The sequence below is a fragment of the Staurois parvus genome, unplaced genomic scaffold, assembly GCF_062004578.1.
Source record: "Staurois parvus isolate SC_StPar_1 unplaced genomic scaffold, SC_StPar_1.0 ptg000827l, whole genome shotgun sequence".
NCBI classification, from domain to species: domain Eukaryota; kingdom Metazoa; phylum Chordata; class Amphibia; order Anura; family Ranidae; genus Staurois; species Staurois parvus.
In genome coordinates this window covers 1,852,768-1,871,735 of record NW_028318623.1, presented here as the reverse complement: position 1 = coordinate 1,871,735, position 18,968 = coordinate 1,852,768, and the positions used below count along the sequence as shown (strand labels likewise).

The 18,968-nt window shown below is 45.2% G+C and overlaps 1 protein-coding gene across 2 annotated transcripts in view; it reads right to left on the bottom strand.

Annotated features, from left to right (window-relative positions):
• Positions 1 to 18,968, bottom strand: part of NOSIP (nitric oxide synthase interacting protein) — a 35,138-nt gene that overhangs the window by 15,003 nt on the left and 1,167 nt on the right. Inside the window, exons 1-4 of one of the 2 annotated variants that reach the window (XM_089655175.1) lie at positions 14,895 to 14,948; positions 14,092 to 14,182; positions 7,188 to 7,293; positions 3,832 to 3,913 (exon numbers count right to left, since the gene is read on the bottom strand). In XM_089655175.1, coding sequence (XP_089511301.1) covers positions 3,832 to 3,913; positions 7,188 to 7,293; positions 14,092 to 14,161 — 258 coding nt within the window. In that variant the 5' untranslated portion in view covers positions 14,162 to 14,182; positions 14,895 to 14,948. Of the gene's footprint in view, positions 1 to 3,831; positions 3,914 to 7,187; positions 7,294 to 14,091; positions 14,183 to 14,894; positions 14,949 to 18,968 lie in introns of those variants that run through there. The other variant, XM_089655174.1, reaches the window with a different exon arrangement.

Genomic DNA, 18,968 nt, shown 5'->3' with positions numbered 1-18,968 from the left:
ACCTAGTAAGTTGTTGACCCGGATTGTTCTTGACCTGCTGATTTCTCCTGCCCAGACCCTTGCTTTGCCTGACCTCTCTCCTGAATGCCCCCCATTAAATCTGACCTGCTGTTGCCGACCTGGCGTGTGACCCGACTATTCTCTGCCCGTTGCCTTGTACCGTACCGTCCTCTCTGTTACCGACTCTGCCTGTCTGACTTCGCACTTGCTCAGCCATCCATCCCATCGGGGTCACCCGACCTCCTCATATCAGGCTCTCCCCTGTTGGAGCCCCTGGCGAACACCCCTACCACTGACGGGTGTACTCAGTAGTCGCGACCTGGTCTCGGGGTACTCCAAGTCCATCCCCACCATCAGGGGCCCTGGTGAACAAGTACTCTGGGGCTTAGATTACGCGCTCTGGGGACACCTGATCAGTGGAGTGCTAGTGGTGCCATCAGGCGGTCCCTTACAGTATTATCAAATACTCCCTTCCAGGTTTTTTTTTGTAAAAGCTTAATTGAACATGTTGAAGTTAAAAGCCAACTGGCTACCATGCAGAGCTGCACCAGATTTTGCATTCCCAATCCCATAGAGTTCTAACTAACTGGTTTCTTTTGTTAGGATTTGGCAATGTCTTCATTTTGCTAGTAGACTCTTATATCTTCTCTTTAGTTTATTTTTCTTCCTGAATTCTCTAAGATTTAATTTACATTTTGTTTTTATCCTCTTAGTTTACCCTTCGCTGACTGTCTCAAGTCGTCATTCATTAGTGCAAACTTACCACTCTCGAATAATTATCCCTCTTAGGGATTAAATTATCTGGATTGATAAACTAAAATGAGTGCAGAATATGGAATTGAATATATTTCTTAATGTTTATTTCTATTGAATGCTATTTTTCCATGCCATTCTGACACTGCACAAAGTCATTTATTGGACTGAACTGTAAAAAGTGGACCAAAAGAGACCATTGCCCAAAGCAACTACTGTATTTTTCGCTCCTGACCATAACACGCACCTAGAATTTAGAGGAGGAAAACAATAAAAAAAAAAATTCTGAACCAAAGAACTGCAGACACAGTACAGGAGATGACCAGAGACTGCGGACACAGTACAGGAGATGACCAGAGACTGCGGACACAGTACAGGAGATGACCAGAGACTGCGGACACAGTACAGGAGATGACCAGAGACTGCGGACACAGTACAGGGATGACCAGAGACTGCGGACACAGTACAGGAGATGACCAGAGACTGCGGACACAGTACAGGAGATGACCAGAGACTGCGGACACCGTACAGGAGATGACCAGAGACTGCGGACACCGTACAGGAGATGACCAGAGACTGCGGACACCGTACAGGAGATGACCAGAGACTGCGGACACCGTACAGGAGATGACCAGAGACTGCGGACACCGTACAGGAGATGACCAGAGACTGCGGACACCGTACAGGAGATGACCAGAGACTGCGGACACCGTACAGGAGATGACCAGAGACTGCGGACACCGTACAGGAGATGACCAGAGACTGCGGACACCGTACAGGAGATGACCAGAGACTGCGGACACCGTACAGGAGATGACCAGAGACTGCGGACACCGTACAGGAGATGACCAGAGACTGCGGACACCGTACAGGAGATGACCAGAGACTGCGGACACCGTACAGGAGATGACCAGAGACTGCGGACACCGTACAGGAGATGACCAGAGACTGCGGACACCGTACAGGAGATGACCAGAGACTGCGGACACCGTACAGGAGATGACCAGAGACTGCGGACACCGTACAGGAGATGACCAGAGACTGCGGACACCGTACAGGAGATGACCAGAGACTGCGGACACCGTACAGGAGATGACCAGAGACTGCGGACACAGTACAGGAGATGACCAGAGACTGCGGACACAGTACAGGAGATGACCAGAGACTGCGGACACAGTACAGGAGATGACCAGAGACTGCGGACACAGTACAGGAGATGACCAGAGACTGCGGACACAGTACAGGAGATGACCAGAGACTGCGGACACAGTACAGGAGATGACCAGAGACTGCGGACACAGTACAGGAGATGACCAGAGACTGCGGACACAGTACAGGAGATGACCAGAGACTGCGGACACAGTACAGGAGATGACCAGAGACTGCGGACACAGTACAGCAGGAGATGACCAGAGACTGCGGACACAGTACAGGAGATGACCAGAGACTGCGCACACAGTACAGGGGATGACCAGAGACTGCGCACACAGTACAGGGGATGACCAGAGACTGCGGACACAGTACAGGAGATGACCAGAGACTGCGGACACAGTACAGGAGATGACCAGAGACTGCGGACACAGTACAGGAGATGACCAGAGACTGCGGACACAGTACAGGGGATGACCAGAGACTGCGGACACAGTACAGGGGATGACCAGAGACTGCGGACACAGTACAGGAGATGACCAGAGACTGCGGACACAGTACAGGAGATGACCAGAGACTGCGGACACAGTACAGGAGATGACCAGAGACTGCGGACACAGTACAGGAGATGACCAGAGACTGCGGACATAGTACAGGAGGTGACCAGAGACTGCGGACATAGTACAGGAGGTGACCAGAGACTGCGGACCTTTGGGGGGGGGGCCTATACCCTAATTTGACAGGTACCCTCTCCCACTTCTGCGGAGTTGTGTAATCTTGTTGGACATGTGTGACGGGTCCCACAAGACTACGGGGCCATTCACAAAGTGCAGCGCTTTTCGCGCATGTGCAGTGGGCACCCGGCTGTGAAGCCGCAAGCTGTCACAGCCGGGTGCCCACACTGAAGATGCCGGAATGAGGGAGAGAAGGCGGGCGATGGAAGCAGGACACCGCTGGATCGAGGAACAGGTAGAACCAAGGAGCAGGTTCTTCACTGTAGAGCCGAGCGGCCGGCCCCGTATTCTAACATGGTGGTGGCGGGAATACCAGGCCGGTCGCTCCATAAGATGCACAGACATTTCCCCCCCCATTTTTGGGGGGAAAAAAGTGTGTCTTATGGAGCGAAAAATACGGTAATCAAGTGTTAGCTTTCTCTACAGTATAAAACCAAGACTGAAAGATAAGACATATGGAAGCCAACTCTTGCTACAGACAACTGTGCCATTTTAATAGGAAACAATTGTAATCAACCACTGGATGCTTTATAGTGAATAAAGAGGAAGTGGTGCTCCTAAAGAAGAGTAGGCTCTTGTCCCCCCCGCCACTGTATAATGCCTGAGCGACCTAGCAGACATGCGGAGGAACATGCCGACAGCAATGCAAATAGATAGTCAGCCTTTTCATTGCAACAAAATATCAAGCACAAGGTATGTCTTGTCAGTTTTATGCTTTCGCCAATAGTTTGGATCCTATACTAAAAAGAATATGGAGGCCAAGCTTGTCCCCAGGCTGTAAAAAAGAAGATGGCCCCCTCTCTCTGGAGGTGCCCAGTCCTGGCAATGTGTATTTATTTTTTAACTGTTAGCATGCATTTCTATGTAAGGGGAAAGGGGGGCACTGTTAATCCCACTTTCTGCTCGCTAAAAAGTCAACCTAAAATGAATATTCAGTAACCCTGTAAATCACTAAAGACACAGAGCTTATGATTCCATAACCTCAAATTTTCTAAACATTTTGTAAGAGAACTGCACGACACGCCTATGAACTACAAAACATTTAGGTGATTTGCACAACTGTGTCCCTTTCCTGGCAGCTGATAACGTTTTTTGAAATATGGTAGCATTATAAGAAAAACAAGAGGCCTATTTGCACCATTGACAATTTGATATATATTCCCTCTTGTGCAATCCCACCATAACCATATTTCACCTTCATCTGACGAGCAATTTCTTTCTTCTGGTGCAAGATGTATTCCAAGATGGCTTCTTTCTCATAGATGTATCCGTCTGGCCTGCATAGATACGTATCAGGGGAAACTGTTATTTATAGCAGCATGGTATAGCCAGCCAGTAAATATTTAACTGTGTTTTCTATGTCTAGGAAAATTATTTTGCTTGTTCATAAAGCTGTGTTCCCTTTTGCAGTATTTTAGATCCACTAGGTGGATCCCTTTGATGCGTTTTGTGTGCACGCACGTTCTCAGAGAGGAGCCTACATGCTGACGTCACGCCGCAGCATCCACCTTATGATCCAGCAGCCATCTTTCGGTATCATACTATTTTGGCATCCTTTGTTGGGGCTCTTGCTGAGCCTTACCACCGACAGAGCCCACCTAGAAAGGAGGTGAGAGGTGCTGCATTCCACTGATGACCCAGAAGGAAGTCCATACTGGGATAGAGGTGTTCACAAGAGGATCCAGCTGGCCCACTGAGATGTAATTTTTCTCAAATGCATGATGGAATTATGCATCTGGTGAGTGCGTAATTCTATTATTTGATCACCAGAAGATACAAAGAGGATCACTTCATTTGAAGCCTCACATTTATTGTTATACAGACTTTGTCACTTATAGCACCATCTTTACTTTCCTGGATGTGCGTTTGCACTATTGCCACTTTATCTTTTACCTGCATTTGGGAACATTTGTCACTTTATGGTTTTACCTGTGATGATTGATTCATCACTTACGTTGTTAGCATCTGCACTTTATAATTTCATTAATGATTGCATTATATTAGATTTATGATTCTAGCACTGCACCTTAATATATCAGCTGGTCTTAGAAGGTTGTTGGTGCCTTTCGGTGTTAGAGCAGCTCACCTTTAGCGCTCACTTATATGCCGTTTTATCCTTGTTACAGTATTTTAGAGAACCTGCAACCATATACAGTAAGTATCTGTCCAACAGAGCTTTCAGTCCAATATTTACTGTGGACTTTGCTGACTAGAACTTGCCAGACATATTAAGGCTAGGTTCACACTTTTGCGGCTTTGTGAGAGCATGGCAACCCACTCATTTGGATGGGTTGCTGTGCCTTCGTTTCACACAGGTAAAAGGTTCCTGCAGCAATTTGAAATCGCAGTTGCACAATACGATTTCCCTATGGTGCCCGCATTCGCAAATGCATTGTGTTCTTAAATGTGCGGGGATCCTATTAAGAATGAATTGCAGATCTGAATATTTTTAAAGAGCAGTGCATTTTGACTGCGGGAGGTTCTGGGTGCGGGAACAGCTGTGATTCCGACACCCGCAATAGTGTGAATCTAGTCTAAAGTTGTTCTAAAGCCTTAAGGTTTTTTACCTTAATGCATTCTATGCATTAAGGTAAAAATCCTTTAGTTTTTTTTTTGGTAATTCTATTATTCAATTTTGCATAAAAACAGACACAGAAACTTAACATTGTGCCTCACAGAGCACCAAACATAATACAGGCTTCACAAGGCCCTGAACAATTACAAGAAGAACAGTAGAACTAACTTGTATTGATATCCAAAAACAGGGACCGACTAATGGGACTAAGAGAACCTAATTCCCCCCACCCGCACCTCCAATCCAATTATTATTATCCAGGGAGATCCCTCCAACAGTGTATCGCCCTCCAACCAACAACTAATAGTAACACAGGAGAAAATAAGGCAGGTAAAATCTCTCATCCTGGCCATCACAGGCATCACTATAAGGGCTAGTTCACACTAGGCTGTTTTGCCAACGCTTGCCAAACGCCCCTATAGCGTTTGGCAAGCGTTGGTCCGGCGTTTGCAGAACGTTTTTTAACGCTCGGCAAACGCTCCGCAAACGCCGCATGCGCGGTTTAGCGGCGGTTGCTAGGCGTTTGCCGAGCGTTAATAACGCCCCACAAACGCCTATAATGCAGTTTGAGTGGTGTTACCGCTCCGCAAACGCCCCGCAAGCGCGAGTCGCAACCGCACCGCAAACGCCGGCCGGGCGTTTGCGAAGCGGCACCATGGACGAGAATAGGAGGCTTCAAAGCCTCCTGACTCGTCCAGAGGCGTCCGTTTTGCCGCGACGCAAACGCTCCCGTTAGAACAGCACCATGTGCTGTAATGTGCAGAATTGGCAGAGGCGTTTGGGAAGCGGTAAAAACGCTTCCCAAACGCCTCTCTGCCGCCTGCACACAAGGCTAGTGTGAACGTAGCCTAAGAGATTGTGAGGAATACTCACATGGCTAACAGGTATTTGGAATTTGTAAGAGACCTCAATATAATACCATGTGGTCTACCCTGTCGTAGCAGAGGAGGAAAGCCATGCTTGCCAGACTTTGTTAAACTTCTTTGCACAACCCGTAGACAGGTAAGTGACCTTGTAGTAAGGGATCATCGTATTTACTAGACCTTTTCAGAAGGAGACCTTGGGGGCAATGGGTGTCTTCCAGTGATAGCCTTTTCTGCCAATATAATAGCCTTACGAGCATAGAATAATAGGTTGTTGAGAAGGGTTCTATGGGCATTGGTCGGAACCACCTCATCCACCAGGTCCAGGAGGTATACAGAGACAGTCAGGGGGAATGAGAACCTCCGTGATACACAATGTAACATTCTTCCAGAAAACAGTAATGGGCTGGAAAAATCCTTCAGTTGCAGAGGATCCCCCTCACCCACACTATACTCACCTGAGACCAATCTTGATACAGCTCTACGAGTGAGAGCTGCAGCTCTAGCAGCTCTGTCCCTTCTCAATGGGCAGAATGATAGCAGCGGGAGGCATTAGCCAATCAAATCCTATGATGTGAGAGTGGGGGCAGGGCCGAGCCCCACTGTCTGTGTCAATAGACGCAGACAGGGAGGATCAGGAGTGACCCCGCATGAGTGCCCCCATAGAAAGCAGCTTTCTATGGGGGCACTGGGCAGGGGTGGAGGAGCCAGGAGCACTGGCAGGGGACCCAAGAAAAGGAGGATCAGGGCGGCTATAATAAATAAATATACATATAATTTATTTTTTTTTTTCCCTTGCATTGTAGCAATGATGAAAGAGGAGTTTGGGAACCCACTGAACGTATCAGCATTTTCATATTATTGCTCTTTCAAGAAAATATCTTTCTGGACTTCATCGTCACTAATGGTGGACCCTTGTTAAGTTCTGCAAATTCAGAATTTAAACAGTGGCATCCTACAGCCCCTGCTGGGAACCCGAGTTGTGCCAGGCAGCAACCGACCCTACATAACCGATTCCTTTTATGATATTCTAAGCTATGTGCAAAGAAGGCAGAACAGTCAGTGGGCCTCAATGATGCCCTATATTTGACATGTGGTTCATTTAATACTCACGTTACCACAGGATCTTTACATGGCTGAAGGGATAAGCAGCAGCAATCAAAATCCTTCACAGCATCTTTGCTGAGACGAACAGTTTGTGTTCCATATCCAGAAGCAGCTGAAAAAAAAAAAAAAAAAATGTTTAAGCAGTGTTTCAATTCAGTCCCAGCAGGAATTTCTAAAAACAGGACCTTCTTCTAGAATGATTGAAAAAAAAAAAAAAAAAAATCAAGCTGAACCTGAAATTGCCATTTTATATTTACACAAGTATTTAATGTACCTGGCCCCAGGGGCGGACTGACAATTCATGGGGCCCCCGGGCAATAAGGGATCATGGGGCCCCTGTGTCTTTGCCCAAACTTATGTAGTCCTAACCAGGGGCGTCCCTAGGGTTGGTGCAGGGGCGGACTGACAACTCATGGGGCCCCCGGGCAATAGGGGATCATGGGGCCCCTGTGTCCTTGCCCAAACTCAAAAAAGCCTATGAAAAAAAATACCAGGGGCATCTCATGGGGCCCCCTACTGACCCCGCGCCCTTGGGCAGTGCCCGAGTTTCCAAATGGTCAGTCCGCCCCTGCCTGGCCCATACAAGGCAAACATCAGGATTCCTAGCTCGACAGCTTCTGATTGGTTTATTTCATGTGCTCCCCCACTGTCATGTTTTCCCACAAAGCCCCTCAAAAATCAGAGTGCACAGATTGAGTTGGGTCGGAGCCTCCACAGGGTTAAAAAAAAAAAAAAACCTCATAACGGTTAGTGCACAGTAGAGAAATCCTCTGGTTGATGGGATTTTAAAGGCACAGGCTCATCAAATATTGGACTGCTAGGTACCAGTCTCCATAACTGTTAGTGCCATTTTTCTGCCAGGGCTCTGACGGGTGACTAGGATGCTGAGGAAGCAAGTAAAAGTAGGTACAAGTGCCCAACGGTCCTTGAATGGACAAGTATCAGGGGTGGCCAACCTGCGGCTCTCCAGCTGCTGCAGGACTACAAGTTCCATCATGCCTCTGCAAGTCAGTAACTTCCCATCTTTGCAATGCCTCATGGGAAATGTAGTTCCACAACAGGTTAGCCACCCCTGGACAAGTTACCGATTCCTTTTACAGATGCACCTTATGAACTTTGACTTGCATATTTGCTGCAGGTCAGTAACCCACTAAGTAGTGAAGCAGAGAAGGAAAACAGGTCAACAATGGTATTTCAAAAAGTATTTCTACTAATTCATTTTTGACAGGTCCTCTAAAATCTGCGTCACAGGATTGTGTCACCTCAGTTGTTCTGACTGCAAGAAATCCTCCCTTTCACATCAGATTAAGGTGTGCTAGCAACAAATCCTTTATCTGCTTGCTGTTGCTTCAGCACTCTGTAATTGGGTGTATGTCAGTTTGGTGTGTGATGAAGATACCTTTATGTTTGCAGAATGAATGACTCAGTCGGGGCTGACATCAAAACATCAATAGTGTGTAATCACGCAATGGGGTTGATTTACCAAAGGCAAATTGACTGTGCTCTTTGCAAGTACTGTTGTACTCACTTCCCTTAGTAATTGTAATGTGGTAAAGCTTCACTTTGTACAGAATATCCAATCAGGTGCAAGGAAAATTTAAAAATGCATTATTGCTTGCACATGATTAGATGATTAACCACACTTTACCACATTTACTAAGCTCTGAGTGCATCAGGACTTGCAGAGTGCAACTGCATTTGCAAAGTGCACAGTCTATTTGCCTTTAGTAAATCCCCCCCATTGCTAATATTTACAATGTCAGCTCTGAGCAGCATTAGCAAGCAATGGGGTCCATGTATGCTAGACCAGTGGTTCTTAACCACTTCCCGACCGGCCGTTGCATATAAACGGCCGGACGGTGGCAGTGCAGGGTCGGGTGGCCATTTATAAACGGCCTCCCCGCACCCTGCTTGTGCGCGCTCCCTGGGAGCGCGCAGCACCGCGATCCAGTGCCCGCTGTGTCCTACGGACACAGTGAAACACCGATCGTTGGACGGGACCTCTGTACGAGGTCCCGATCATATGATCACTGATTGGCCAATCAGTGATCACATGCAAAGTAGCAAGCAAGATGTCACTTGTGACATCATTGCTTACTACGTGTGAAATCTGTGAATGATCACAGAGGTCACATGGTACAAGGCTATTCACAAAAGCCTTGTACCATGTGACAAGCTGTTACCAATCACAGCTCACTCAGTACTTCTCAATGAGTGCAAGAATGCAGACAGAGAGAAAGAGAAATGATTGCTTTTACATCCTATATGGGTGTAAAAGCAATCAGTGTTAAAAAAAAAAAAAATCTTCACCACCCCCCACAAAGTAGTACAGTGTCACCATGGTGACACTGTACTGCTAGGGTGACAGTATGTAAAAAAAAAATAAATAAAAATAAAAATATAAAAAAATATAAAAATGTAAAAAAAAAAAAGTTTAAAAATTATAAATTTTTGGTTATAAACTAATTTGGATTTTTTTTTTACTAAAAAGATAAAGGAATAAATTTTGGCTAAGATTTATGATTAAATATTATTTATTTGCAAAATTTTATTAAAAAAAACACTTTTTTTCAAAATTTTTGGACATTTCATTTACATAGCAAAAAAAATACAAATCCCAGTGGTGAATAAATACCACCAAAATAAAGCTTTATCTGTCTCAAAAAAATGGTAAAAAAATTCATTTGGGTACAGTATTGCATGACCGCGCAATTGTCATTCAAAGTGTGATAGCGCTAAAAGCTGAAAATTGCCCTGGTCAGGAAGGGGTGAAAGTGTCCGGTCTGGAAGTGGTTAACCTGTGGAAACTCAAGACCCACGTTTATATTTGGTCATTAAGTCGTGACACAAAAATAATTTAATTTCCAAAACAACTTGTGCAATATTCTACAATGCACACAATTTTACATAATAAACACTTTTTTAGACTTTTAAAATAAATATTTTAAGCATACATAAAACAACAAATATCCACAAATACCCCCTAACTTTAAGCAATGTCCCCTCTACCTCACGCTAAGAACCCATTAACCGGAGTCCTCTACCTCTCACTCTCTCAAAGGCACACTAAGTTAAGTGTAATGGCCCGGGTTCACATATATGCGGTGCGGTACATCGCATGTAATTCGCACAGGAACCGCACCGCATTCCTGTGCAAATCACGTGATTTGTGTGGGGTGCGATTGGGGGCCATACATTTTGCATGGCTCTAATCGCACCGCACCAAAAAAGGTGCAGGACTCCGCACTAGAATCAGATCGCATGGGTATTCACACCTATGCGATCCGATTCTGCACATCTCACCGCGTTTTGCGGAACGCTTTCGGGGTGTTAACTTAACATACACACCCGCAGCCGTTCATATAAACGGGGTGCGATTCTGATGCAGTGCGGAATTTGCACAGAAAACGCTGCAAATTCTGCACCCCATCAGTGTGAACCCGGGCTTAATGTCTTCAGCGGCTTTCAAATAACCTATATAGTTTGTGCAATATATGAATGAGGGTTTTCAGTAACCCCCCCCCCCCCCCATTTCTTGCACTCCTCTATCCCCCCCTTCCATGCCCTTCTTTAGCCCACCCTTTGATGCCCCCCTTCCTTTCCCCTTTTATGCTCTTTCCTTATCCCCCTTTAACACCCACTTTGACACCCTTTCATGGTTTCCTTCAGTCCTCGTCCCCCCCCCATCACCTTTCTGTTTTCACTCCTTTCAAAATGCACTCTACATCAGCCTTCCACAACCCAGGAAAAGTACCTAGCGGAGTCATTCCCTGGCATCCAGTGATGCTTTTCTTTCCTCATGAGCGGCTGGCTGGAAGTGTAGTTATATGTCACATCCTCCCAGCGCTGCCGCAGGAGAAGGAGGAATGAGCGCGAGGGCAGTGAGACTGCTTTGTAAATGCACTGTGCGCACCACCTTAGTAAAGACCGGCTGGCTGCAATAAAACAAACATTAAGGCCTGTCGCAGTTGCGGTCCTGGCCATCTTAACATTTATATTAGTGCAGCCGTTGGTTTTCATTAAGCTATGTTGTCAGGGGACCGGACATTTATTGGGGCATTAAAGAGGCCTGGGGGGCACTTGCCCCGTGGCCCAGTCTGCCCCTGGTCTTGACCCACTTTTGGGTCACAATCGATTAGTTGAGAAACATGGTGCTAGACCAGCCTCTCTCAATCAGGGTGCCCAGGTACCCTGGGGTGCCTTGAGGTTTCTTCAGGGGTGCCTTGAGGTTTCTTCAGGGGTGCCTTGGAAAAATGTCTAAAAATTGCCAAAAACTTGTATACAAGCCAGCGGATGAAACAAGCCTGCCTTTTACTTACACAAAGCCACAGTTTTTCATTGTGCGCCATTATGACCTTCTAGCCGCCAGTGTCCTGACAACCAATGACATCATCAGTTGATCAAGAGGATGTCAGTTGCCTGCACAGCATCCTAGTTTGACCCTCCCCTGCCCCTCTCCATCAGTGCTGGGGGTCACATTAGCTCTGTGATGGAGAAAAACTGAGGGAGAGGAGAAACACTGGAATACTAGTCAGTTCCAGTGTGCAGAAGTGTATTTGCTTTGGAAGAATAAATCACCTCTAACGTTGGCTGTCCTACATGTGTGGGTGTTGCTGCGTTATATAAAACTATTAGAATAGTTTTTCACATTTTAGAATGGGGTGCCCTTTTAAAATGATGGACAGTCTTGAGGTAACCTATTATAGAATGGGGTGCCTCAAGACTGTCCATAATTTTAAAGGGTGCCTTGACTGAAAAAAGGTTGCAAAACGTGGTGTTAGACACATAAAAATGTTATAATAACAAGAGGTTCAGTGAGCGCTAACCGATACAGCAGCTGATACACTAAAAAGGAAAACCATAGAACCTTAAAAATAACAAACATAAATAGTGCAGCGCTAGAAACGATATATATAACTGCACCAATAAAAAATAAAACAAATGGTGCAAAGTTATTTAGATATTATCAAATGGTATAGGCCACATGATATGTGTATATAATTCCCAACAAAGATGCAGTAATGGCGTACATCACACACTTTCACTTCACTATATAAATGCTAGTCTAGTAAATATCTAGTGGTGAAAAAGCCACGGATGAATTGAGAATAGCTTGATAAGATCCCCATGATAAATATAGTCCGGCGTCGTGTAGAAAAAAATGAGTAAATTGCACACTCACCAGAGGCACAATTTAATTGCGCATTTGTGTCATATACACAAAAGGTCCCTCCAGCTATGGATGGAATGAAGCTCGGAATGGATGACTCCGTGATGGGGGTACCGCATCTGGGGGTCCCCTAAAGTAGACCTGGCTCCAAACGGGATCAGCTGAATGTGACTCTGGGCCCTGGGATAATCACCTTGTGGTTACCACAGATGTTTACATGTGTACGACATGAAATGCGGTCCTAATGCAGGACCTTGGATGTAGATTTTTCTAGCTTTGGTTTACGTAGCTTTACACTGCACCCCAAAACCGACCTGTATGCATGAGCCCATAGGATACAATAGTACTGCATTCAGATCTGTACAAATTACAGATCTGAACGCAGATACCTGTACACAAATGCACTGTGTGCATAAGAGCAATATAGGTGCTGCCACTGCTTTTACCCTTCAAGCAGTGCTAGTTGCTCAGCTGCCCTACGGAAACACTGACCCAGAACAAGCAGGTCAAAAAGTCTTAGTGATGTCAGAGCTTCTGATCTGCATACTGCTTTTTAGGTCACTAACTAAGAAAGAACTCACCCCCTCGGTCTCTGCCCGAATTACACACCTACTGAGCGGCATATCAGATTGGATGTTGCTCCACTTCCTTAAACTGAATCTCTCCAAAACCGAGTTTCTTGTCTTCCCCCCAACCCGAACCCCACCCCCCATCACATCCAACAACACCAATATCAAACCCGCCCCGCAGGCCAGAGTACTTGGTGTCATTCTGGACTCCAACCTATCCTTCCAGCCCCAAGTCCAATCTTTAACAAACTCGTGCAGACTCCACCTCCGCAACATCGCCAAAATCCGCACGTTCCTAACCCCAGAAACCACTAAACAGCTCATCCACTCCCTCATCATATCACGACTCGACTACTGCAACTCCCTCCTCACTGGCCTGCCTCGCCGCTGGCTATCCCCGCTTCAGTCAATCCTGAATACGGCTGCCAGACTCATTCACCTTTCCAACCGCTCCATCTCCGCCACCCCCCTCTGCCAATCCCTCCACTGGCTTCCGATTGCACAACGGATCAAATTCAAAATCCTAACGCTGACGTACAAAGCCGTCCACCATACTGCCCCGAACTACATCACTGACCTAATATCCAAGTACCACCCAACACGCACACTCCGCTCCTCACAAGACCTCCTCCTCTCTAGTTCCCTGGTCTCCTCCTCCCATGCCCGCCTCCAGGACTTCTCCAGGGTGTCACCTATCCTCTGGAACTCCCTGCCCCAACCCATCAGATTATCACCTACTCTCCTCTCCTTTAGGCGCACCCTGAAAACCCATCTCTTCAGGGAAGCCTACCCCACCCCCTGCTAACTTGACCGACCTCCTCCACTCTTCCTACCACTCCATCCCCCACAGCTATCTCCTCCTGTACCACTATCCCGTTCCTTCTAGATTGTAAGCTCGAAAGAGCAGGGCCCTCTATCCCCTCATGTTTTGCATTGTATTGGTATTGTTCTGTCACATGTTCTGTCCCCCTTTGTAATGTACAGCGCTGAGCGAACTATTGGCGCTTTATAAATACTGTATAATAATAATAAAAAAAAGAACTGATACGAATGGGTCATCGTGATGAGTAGGTAACTGACAGCTGAAGGACAGGGGCTGCAGCCCTTTACCATTCTATCCCAAACTAATTATAAACATCTGGCTGAAATTCCATTTTAAAGTGCTACACACCAGTGTCTTTCCTCTTCTCGTAGTAGGTGTACACCGCTCCAGCCGTGCAGTTCTTTCCATGTCTTGTCATCTTCAGTCAAAGAAGAAGCAACTATAGAAATACAAAAGCAGGGTGTCAGTTTACTGCATTCTTCAAGAAATACCCATAGGGAAATGAAATAAATATGAACAGACTCGCCACAAAAGAAACATACACCGCCATGGTAAATCATCCTTTTGAACAGACAGTTGCCTGGCTGTCTCTGCTTTCAATACTTTTGAGTCACTTACATGGAACAAGCATGTAGCAAGTAAAAGTCTTAACTGAATACTTGTTCTGAAACTTTACAGCACGAGAACCAAGCAGCTAACATTTTCAGCAAGAAAGGTAAACAAGAGTTTCTTGTAACAAATTGCTTGAGGTGATTGTAGCCGTATTATTATTATACAGTATTTAAGGTTTGCTCAGCGCTGTACATTATAGCGGGGGACAGAACATGAGACAATACAGTAACAATACAATACACGAGGGGGTCAAGGGCCCTGCTCTTTCGAGCTTACAATCTAGGAGTGCACTTGCGACAGAAACAATTGAGTGCTGTCCGTGATACTTTTTTTATATACACTAACAAACAATTTTAATGACAAGCTTTCGGGGAGTGTCCCCTTCTTCAGGTAAAAGCAGTACTGATCACAAAGGGATAGAAGAGATGTTTTGGAGTTGGAAGGAAAAAAAAAGAAAAAGTAAAAAAAAAAGAAAAGGAGTACAGATAAGATAAGACACAGCAAAAGCAAAGTCTGGGGAGGGGGGAGACTACACTCACAATCGGGGACTTCTACATGCTGCCCAAAATCCACAAGCCACGAAATCCAGGCAGACCCATCATAACAGGTATGAATACACTCACCGAACAAATTTCAGGCTTTGTAGAAAAAAAAATGTTAAAACCGTTAGTCAAGAATACTGCTAGCTTCCTGCAAGACACAACTGACTTTCTAAACAAGATCAACAACATACAGCAATTACCATCTAATACACTTCTAGTGACTATGGATGTAGTATCCCTGTATAGCAGTGGTTCTCAACCTGTGGGTCGCACGACCCTTTCACAGGGGTCCCTTAAGACCATCAGAAAACACATATTTCCGATGTGTAAAGAGCAGCTACTGTGTAGAAAGCAGCTGCTGTGTTGAAAGCAGCAGTATTGGAGGGAAAACGTCACTCATGAATTATAATTACGGGGTAAATAATTTTATGGTTGGGGGTCACCACAACATGAGGGACTGTATTAAAGGGTCACGGCATTAAGAAGGTTGAGAACCACTGCTGTATAGTAATATCCCTCACAAGGATGGATTAGCTGCATATCACAGATCCTAATCATCCTCACCAAACCACAAATACAATTGTTTTTGTAACAAATTTAAAGAATTACTACAGTACAGCATTTCCTTTTCTATTTCCGTCCTGACACCTCTGCAGGGATCTCCAGTGTTCCCACCGAATACAGTGCTCTTCAAACTGGTTAAAGTGGAACGTTACCCATAACAACTTGATAAAAAAAAAAAAAATGTTCTTTAGCAAGAACATACATTTCACATTGATAAATATGCTACCAAAATGAGCGTGTGCTGTAAATTGCCTACAGCACTGTTCCTGTATCTTCTTGCTGGAAACTGCCATTTTGCTGAAGCCCAAATCCCCGAGCAGCAGTAAATCTTTAGGCTGTCAGCAGATCGGCCTCTACAGTTTCAGCAGTGTGCCGAAAAATAGAGAGCAACTGAGCATGTGCAGAGCAAGGTGAGACAGTGTATTACTAAATTTTAAAGACACTTATTTTTTATTGTTTTTCATACTATAGCTGCACAAGGGGCCAGCCTGATGTGATCTAGCAGGATTTAATTTCCTGACTAAAGACGTTTTTACAGCGGCTGTTTTTGGCTTTTGACGGTTTTTTCTACAGCCAGTATACTCCCCAGCATCTTATCCTATGTGTCCATGCACACAGACTGTAATCAGCGGTTCTTGGCAGGGGCGTTTTTTGGCTGGGAAAAAAAACTCAGAACAAGTGGGTTTCTAGAGGAGTTTTTTAGCTGTAAAATGCAGCAAACCAGCAGTTTTAACTTTTTTATAATAAAAAAAAAAAAAAAAAAAACACGCTAAAAACCGCAAACACGGAAAAACACTAATGCAAAGAATGCTGAAAAGCTTGCAGTTTTAGTGTGACTTTACACAGCTAATACAACCAGCATCATTAAAACGCCCCGTGTGGATGGAGCCGAAGACAGATGTTCATCTGTCTTTAGACCATTAGGCCACTGACCACAGGGTCATCAATAGAAGTAAATATTTATAGTAGGAACATGCAGCCAAGTTTAGCTGAGTTTACAAACCATGTTCTATACAATGACTGTGAATTGCGGTGGCAATTTACACAGTGCTGTACACATACAGTTGCAAGAAAAAGTATGTGAACCCCTTGGGATTACGTGGAGTTTTGCATGAATTGGGCATAAAATGTGCTCTGAACGTCATCTAAGTCACAACAATAGAAGAACACAGTCTGCTGAACATAATACTACACAAACATTAGATGTTGCCATGGTTTAATTGCACATTCTGCGCTGTGCTCTTGCAGTCATTTTTACAGAACGACCATGCCTAGGGAGAGTAGCAACAGTGCTAAACTTTCTCCATTTGTAGACAGTCTGTCTTACCGTGGACACATGAACATCAAGGCTTTTGGAGATACTTTTGTAACCCTTTCCAGCTTCATGCAAGTCAACAATTCTTGATCGTAGGTCTTCTGAGAGCTCTTTTCTGCGAGGCATGGTTGACATCAGACAGTGCTTCTTGAAACCAGTAAACCCAAAACAGGTGTGTGTTTTTTAAGGGCAGGACAGCTGTCAGCAACACATCCAATATCATTACACTGATTGGAGTCAAGGTTAGCTCACTCCTGGCTCCAATTAGCTCTGGGAGAAGTCATTAAGCTAGGGCCTCACATACTTTTTCCTCCCTGCACTGTGAATGTTTACATGTTATGTGCAATTAAACCATGGCAACATCTAATGTTTGTGTAGTATTATGTTCAGCAGACTGTGTTCTTCTATTGTTGTGAGTTAAGATGACGTTCAGAGCACATTTTATGCCCAATTCATGCAAAACTCCACGTAATCCCAAGGGGCTCACATACTTTTTCTTGCAACTGTAATACGCACATCAATTTATATATTACATTCACATCAGTCCCTAACCCTCAGCCTGGGGTCACTGATGCAGTGCGATCTGATTTGGCACATTGCACTGCGTTTTGCGAACTGATTTCGGGGTTTTGTTAACTTAACATACACACCTGCAGCGGTTCACATGGATGGGGTGAGAGTATGATGTGGTGCGGAATTTGCACAGAGAACGGTGCGACTTCCGCACCACATCATACTCGCACCCCATTCATGTGAACCGCTGCAGGTGTGTATGTTAACAAAACCCCGAAATCGGTTTGCAAAATGCGGTGCGATGTGCCAAATCAGATCGCATGAGTGTGAATACCCATGTGATCTGATTCTAGTGTGGACAAGAAAAAAGGGTCCCTCTTTTGGTGCGGATGTGGTGTGATTTGAGCCATACAAAATGTATGTGATTTGCACAGGAATATGGTGCGGTTTGTGTGTGAATCACATGCAATATGCTGCACCGCAGAAGTGTGAACCCGAGCTCAAGGAGCGTACAGGTCCCTAACTCACATTCATAGAGTACATGTTGGTATGGTTTTAACTAGTGCCATCATCCTCAAATTATAGAATAAAGAACAGACTCTCTTTTGTGGGGGGATTTTCAAGACAAATATAAACACAAATTGTAAAAATAATAAGACAGATTTTACTGTACAAAAAATTCTAAAAATCATACAACAAAAACTGGGCGATCTAATATTTTTACATCAGTCGTAGATCACATTTAGTAAGATTTTGGAAACAGACATCAAGACATCAGTAATAGGGCAACTGACGCGTTTCGATACAAACATAGAATCTTTTCCTCAGAGGTGCCTAGATACAAAGCAAGATACCCTGTATAAAGTGACTAAGGAAGGAAAACCTCCATAATTTAAAACCAGAAAGTATTTGCTGTTCAACATATCCAAGGATCTCCTAGATGGGACTAAGGAAGGTATATAGTACTCCAGGCCTCTCCCAGAGGTGGCCGGAAGGGGCACCACAGGGGCTTAGCAGAAAAAGATTTTATGTCCTGCAATGTTTCTTAGCAGAAAATAGATGTAAAAATGGAAGCCCAGACAAGGATCCCAATGGATTTAACCTCTTGGCCCCTTTAAGGGGTTTGTGACAGCGAAAGGTGGAGCAGGGTTTAGGGTCAAGTGACTGCCTTGATTGACTGCCACAGTGGTCACATGATCAGAAAGGTCCTGACAGCAAGTAGTGATCGGGACCTTTCCGTGAGGTGCTGGTAAATGTGCCGGGAGCACGCAGAAAAGGCATATGTGGCCTCCACTATAAATGACTGATGTCCTGTGGGGGATGGTTCGGCCTGTCCGGTATTGAAACAGCTGCCTAGCTCACTTTCATACATACACATACTAGGGCCGATTTAGACCGGAGCCATTTAACCTACCAGCATGTCTTTGGAGTGTGGGAGGAAACCGGAGTACCCAGAGGAAACCCACGAAGGCACAGGGAGAACATGTCAACTCCAGGCAGGTGGTGCCGTGGTTGGGATTTGAACCAATGACCCTAGTGCTGCCAGGCAGAAATGCTAACCATTTAGCCACTGTGCTGTCTCACATGGTGCTCCTATAACAATGAGGTTGATTTAGGCGAGGTTTACACCTATGCAGTTTATGTTTGATCCGTTTTGCGTTTTTGATGTATTTTGCGGG